The following is a 6,770-nucleotide window of genomic DNA, read 5'->3' on the forward strand; positions in this document are numbered from 1 at the left end:
CAGTGAGCAAGACAAGTGAGTGGAAGTTGTGGAAGATGGTGAAAGAATATTAAAATGTGAATGACAAACACACTCCGATATTTCATTTCTGAAGCCGCTCGCTGTCCCGTTAGTTGAGATAGATGATAAAGGTTTATTTCTGTTCGGTTGTTTTGTTCAGTAACAGCAGATATCATTGTTCGAATAGGAAGGATCTTTTAATCACTCCGGCAAAATACAGAATCATTGTTAGTTCACTAGTTAACTAATCGGTGATGAAAATCTCACTGCAGTCACGGTTACCAGTGTGCTGTTGGTGAAGTTACTGGAATTTGAGAGGAAGTGTTGACGCCAGAAAAAAAAAACCAAATCTATGAGCAATCTCATGTTTCCGGTCGCAATAACCAGACAAGGGTTTGAGTCCCCGCCCCACATCTGTCGTCGCAGAACCATTTCCCCTCTTAGGACCGTGACTGTAGCCCAATCCGAGGTGTTTCCATTCACTGACAACCAGCTCACCATCTACCGGTCTCACAGCACCACTGGGGGACACAATAAAGTGAGGTGACAAAATCCTGAGACATGACAGCAGATTATTGAGGACGGGGATTAGAACAGGTGTCTTCAAAATGCATCACCTGGCAACTGGAACCAGTGTTTAGAGCAGGATCACGGCTCGGTTCCTTGCAGCAGAGAAGTGCAGTTCTCTGACTGTTAGCACCACTCGGCTGACAGGCACCTCCACCTATTTCTGTGCAATGGAAACAAAGTGTAGCAAAGATGAGCATGGACCGTACAAAAACCTGCCATGGGCTGGTCCTGACCGCGTATAGCCTGTGCTGTTGACAGAGCTCCAGTAATTTTGTAACACTCTCATTATTTCCGCCGAACTCGACACCAAACACCACGCGTTCCCTGAATTCCTTACGGATAATAATGACCATGCTGCTCGGTGAGTCTGTGTTTAAATGGTAACTCTCTGTCTCATGCGTCACATTAAATCCCAGACATTCTGTGTTTTGTTACAGGAGCGAGTGGCGCAGACTCAGTGTCTCAGGATCCGTCTGAGTTCGCTGTTCAGGAAGAACATTCCGTAATAGTCAACTATCGGTACTCCACATCTGACAGCTTTCTCTCCCTCCGTCGGTGCATCAACATTCCGGGAAAGCTCCGAGATATTTACCTAGGCGATCAAACTCAGGTCACAAAGATAAGTCTCAAGGATTCCCAGACTGGTTCTCTGTTGGTTTGGACAAGGATACAGACAGCAACACAACTGTTTAAATTGAAACCTGACAGTGGTAGTTCTCAGTGGACATGGCATCAAAGTCACCCTGCCGATAAAGCCCCAAAGAACACTTAACGGAGCTGTAAACTGGCTGAGGGTTTTCTGCGGGGTCTTGGCTTTTATCTGACGATGGACCTCACTGCACAGTAATAGAGTGCCCCGTCCTCCACACTCAGGTCACTTATATTGAGATAACCGTACTTCTTAGACTTGTCAGCAGCCGCCAGATATTGTTCGGAGATTTTGTTTTTCTTAAGTGCTACAAGTTTGCTAATAATCCACCTTGGAAGCTGTGTCGGTTTTGCCGTTACCGTTGCATGTTTTTTATAACCTGGGCTGAATATTAGCAATCTACCTGCACCAAACGCCCTTCTGACAAGGTTATTCTCACCGGAGAGTGAGTTACCGGATCTGCACATAGTTCATCTTTAAAGGTAGAGGAATAAAGAAAAGCAGGTTAAACAGGGTTGATTTAAACTTGCGTCGATCTGTGTGAGTGCGTCTAAGATCTCATCTACCCAACTAAGTGGATTAAATCCGAGTGCAAACCATTTGCATGAATCTGATAATTTACCTTGCATAATCTAATCCAGTACTTACCGTGCAACACAGCCGCCAGTATTATTAGAAACATTTCTAATTGAATCGCACGCTGTGATTGGAATGGAATGAGCCAAAGATTGAGAAGGGGAGGGAGGTAACCTGGGGCCTGTTCAGCTCATAGTTCCACCCACACACTACAGGGGGCGGTACAATTGTGACCTCACTCAGCCTGCGATGCCAATTGGCCTTGGTGCTGGCATCACATGACTTCGGAATTACCATGTTTGGGTTTAGCGCCCTCTGCTGGCGGATTCTGTTCAATCTGGTTCAGAATGTGGCCATTGAGTGGATTTACGGTTTACTGATTTTCATACAAAATGTCTCCTCGAAATCTAAATTGCAGCTCATTAGACGCAAACTTTATTTTTTTGCTGAAGCTTATGCCAGAAAATGATGTCAAAGCTTTATAAATCACTGTTCAGACATCAGCTGGAGTTCTGTGTCCAATTCTGGGCACCACGAATTGGAAAGAACGTCAAGACATTGGAGAAAGTGCAGAATGGTATCAGAGATGACTGATTGTTATGTGAACAGACTGAAGAGACAGGGATTGTCCACCTTATCTGAAAGAAGCTTCAAGAGAGACTTAATTGAGATGCTCAAAATTCTAGAATTAGAATTAGAATTAGAACATTACAGCACAGTACAGGCCCTTCGGCCCTCGATGTTGTGCCAACCTGTGAAACCATCTGACCTACACTATTCCAGTTTCATCCATATGTCTATCCAATGACCACTTAAATGCCCTTAAAGTTGGCGAGTCTACTACTGTTGCAGGCAGGGCGTTCCACGCCCCTACTACTCTCTGAGTAAAGAAACTACCTCTATCATCTGTCCTATATCTATCACCCCTCAACTTAAAGCTATGTCCCCTCGTGTTTGCCATCACCATCCGAGGAAAAAGACTCTCACTATCCACCCTATCTAACCCTCTGATTATCTTATATGTCTCCATTAAGTCACCTCCCCTCCTCCTTCTCTCCAACGAAAACAACCTCAAGTCCCTCAGCCTTTCCTCGTAAGACCTTCCCTCCATACCAGGCAACATCCTAGTAAATCTCCTCTGCACCCTTTCCAAAGCTTCCACATCCTTCCTATAATGCGGTGAACAGAACTGCACGCAATACTCCAGGTGCGGCCTCACCAGAGTTTTGTACAGCTGCAGCATGACCTCGTTGCTCCGAAACATCGATCCCCCTACTAATAAAAGCTAACACACCATATGCCTTCTTAACAGCCCTATTAACCTGGGTAGCAACTTTCAGGGATTTATGTACCTGGACACCAAGATCTCTCTGTTCATCTACACAACCAAGAATCTTCCCATTAGCCCAGTACTCTGCATTCCTGTTACTCCTTCCAAAGTGAATCACCTCACACTTTTCCGCATTAAACTCCATTTGTCATCTCTCAGCCCAGCTCTGCAGCCTATCTATGACCCCCTGTACCCTACAACATCCTTCGACACTATCCACAACTCCACCGACCTTAGTGTCATCCGCAAATTTACTAACCCACCCTTCTACACCCTCATCCAGGTCATTTATAAAAATGACAAACAGCAGTGGCCCTAAAACAGATCCTTGCGGTACACCACTAGTAACTATACTCCAGGATGAACATTTGCCATCAACCACCACCCTCTGTTTTCTTTCAGCTAGCCAATTTCTGATCCAAAGCACTAAATCACCTTCAACCCCATACTTCCGTATGTTCTGCAATAGCCTACCGTGGGGAACCTCATCAAACGCCTTACTGAAATCCATATACACCACATCCACTGCTTTACCCTCATCCACTTGTTTGGTCACCTTCTCGAAAAACTCAATAAGGTTTGTGAGGCACGACCTACCCTTCACAAAACCGTGCTGACTATCGCTAATGAACTTATTCTTTTCAAGATGATTATAAATCCTGTCTCTTATAACCTTTTCCAACATTTTACCCACAACCGAAGTAAGGTTCACAGGTTTATAATTACCAGGACTGTCTGTACTCCCCTTCTTGAACAAGGGGACAACATTTGCTATCCTCCAGTCTTCCGGCACTATTCCTGTCGACAATGACGACATAAAGATCAAGGACAAAGGCTCTTCAATCTCCTCCGTGACTTCCCAGAGAATCCTAGGATAAATCCCATCTGGCCCAGGGGACTTATCTATTTTCACACTTTCCAAAATTGCTAACACCTCCTCCTTGTGAATCTCAATCCCAACTAGCCTAGTAATATGAATCTCAGTATTCTCCTCAACAACATTTTCTTTCTCTACTGTAAATACTGACGAAAAATATTCATTTAACGCTTCCCCTACCTCCTCTGATTCCACACACAACTTCCCACTACTATCCTTGATTGGCCCTAATCTAACTCTAGTCATTCTTTTATTCCTGATATACCTATAGAAAGCCTGTGGGTTTTCCTTGATCCTATCCGCCAATGACTTCGCGTGTCCTCTCTTTGCTCTTTTTAGCTCTCCCTTTAGATCCTTCCTGGCTAGCTTGTAACTCTCAAGCGCCATAACTGAGCCTTCACGTCTCATCCGAACATAAGCCTTCTTCTTCCTCTTGACAAGCGCTTCAACTTCTTCAGTAAATCACGGCTCCCTCGCTCGACAACTTCCTCCCTGCCTGACAGGTACATACTTATCAAGGACACGCAGTAGCTGCTCCTTGAATAAGCTCCACATTTCGATTGTGCCCATCCCCTGCAGTTTCCTTCCCCATCCTACGCATCCTAAATCTTGCCTAATCGCATCAGAATTTGCTTTCCCCCAGCTATAATTCTAAGTGGTTTTGATGAAGTAGATCACTCGTAACTGTTTCCATGAGCAGAAAATTCGATAACCCAAGCACCCCGATTTAAGAGAAATGATAAAAAGACAAGCCAAGATGAGATTTATTTATTAAACAGCAATTTGTTAAAATCTGGAATGCACTGCCTAAAACGGCGGCGGAGGAAGATTCAACCGTAACTTTCAAAAGGGGATTGTGTATAATCTGAAAGGGAAAGTAGAGCCGGGCTTTGTGGAAAACGCGAGAAGTGAAGAATGAATTGGAGAACTCCTTCAAATGGGCATATGTACGATAGGCTGAATGGCCTCATTCCGTGCTCTCAGGTTCTATCATTCTAGTCCCCTCATGTCCATCACACTCTGTTGCCAACCAAACGAGCAGTGCGCATGTGCAGGATAGCCTGAGACCTCTGGAGATTCAACCCTTCGCTATTTCCTCCCATCAGTTCCGAGTGCAGCTGAGTGTCGCCGCACACTTCGCTCAATTTTGAGTCTGCGGGATCTCCGCCCACAGCTTCCGTTTGTTGCTCTCGTTCTGACCCGATTGTCTAATTGGAGAGATTGCTACCGCGGGTCCATTCTTGTCATTGGTTGTATCAGCAGTGCAGTGGGACCGGGATCTGTATTTCTCCTTCGACAGAGAATTTCCTGCACTGCAGAGTTACAGATTCAGGAAGTATCATGTGGAACCGTCTATCACCGCTTCTCATCATTATATCACTTCTCAGTAAGTATTTCCTTCTCAGTAAAAGTCCGCTCTCCCCCTGACTGCTGTAATCCAGATGTTATTGTTGGTAAAATAATAGTGATGGTGGTGTTGAGGGTTATGTTGATCAATATGAGGCAAATTCTGATTGCTGATATTACTATTTTTCTGTTAGAATGGAGCCACCAAGACACAGTGGAACAGCCGGTTGCTGAAATAACAGTCGAAGAGGGATCTAAAGTCACAATAACCTGCACCTTGAAAACAAGCAGTTCTAACCCTTATGTGTACTGGTACAGTCAGCGCCCCGGGCAGCCTCCACACAACATACTTCGTCTTATTGGAGGGAATCTATACAGGAACACCGGCATCACTGTTCGGTTCTCGGCTACGTTTAATAAAACTGCCAAGATTACCGAGATAACGGTCGGCAACACCCTGATCTCCGACAGCGCCGTGTATTTCTGTGCCATGAGCCCCACACTGCTGCAGATATATAGCAGATCCCGTACAAAAACCCACACTTAGAGTTCCAGTTAGCGCTCACCAGAGGGCGCGCTTGCACCCGGAAACTGGAAATAATAATTCAGCCTTCACAATGAGAGTCACAGAGAGATTCTTAAAACTGCGACAGAGCACAAACCTCAACAACAGGCGAGGTTCACTTACGCAGTTATCTTAGTCTGTGACTACAACTTGCATTTATCATTAAAAAAAATGAGCTTTAAAAATCGAAGTCAGCTATCTTTACTCACCTTTTGTCTTTCGATGCTCTTTCCCTGCCTACTTGTTCCTGTCACACCCTGTCTCTACACTTGACCCAGTATTGTACACATTTCCTTCTTACAGTCTTTAGTTTCCAAATATAAATCTTTGCTAAATCTCGGTACGTTAATTCAGAACCATTCCACCGCAGATGCCCATAGATTCAGTGGTGGTTTAAACCGACTTCACGAATGATTCACTTATTATTGACTAACATAATAGTCTTGACAATCCTGTCCCGAACCTGCCTTCCTGCAATATGTAATGGATGGGAAAGTGCCGCAGCTCTCACAGAAAGGCAGAGTTGTAGAATTTTCGAAAGAGACATTATTATTTAATTCCATTCCTTACAAGTGGATACTCCACGTGACAACACTGCCTGCGGCAGCCCAGCCCACAGCTTCCCTTTGTTGCTGTCTTTCTGACCCGCCGTCCGTACCCTGTGTTCTTGGAGACACTGAAAGCAAAATACTGCAGATGCTGCAAGTCTGAAATAAAAACAAATAATGCTGGAAATACTCAGCAGACCTGGCAGCATCTGTGGAGAGAGAAGCAGAGTTAATGTTTCAGGTCAGTGACCCTTCATCAGACCTGAAACGTTAACTCTGCTTCTCTCTCCACAGATGCTGCCAGACCT

At 44.8% G+C, this 6,770-nt stretch overlaps 1 gene segment (V, D, J or C); it reads left to right on the plus strand.

The window, feature by feature from the left end:
* The first annotated feature begins 364 nt into the window (after positions 1-364).
* Positions 365-5,896, plus strand: LOC137348576 (T cell receptor alpha variable 13-1-like). The segment is given in 3 exon segments: positions 365-538; positions 829-931; positions 5,544-5,896. Coding segments are annotated over 3 exon segments (630 nt in total).
* Positions 5,897-6,770: the final 874 nt, after the last annotated feature.

Source organism: Heterodontus francisci, chromosome 34, assembly GCF_036365525.1.
Source record: "Heterodontus francisci isolate sHetFra1 chromosome 34, sHetFra1.hap1, whole genome shotgun sequence".
In the NCBI taxonomy this organism is placed as follows: Eukaryota; Metazoa; Chordata; class Chondrichthyes; order Heterodontiformes; family Heterodontidae; genus Heterodontus; species Heterodontus francisci.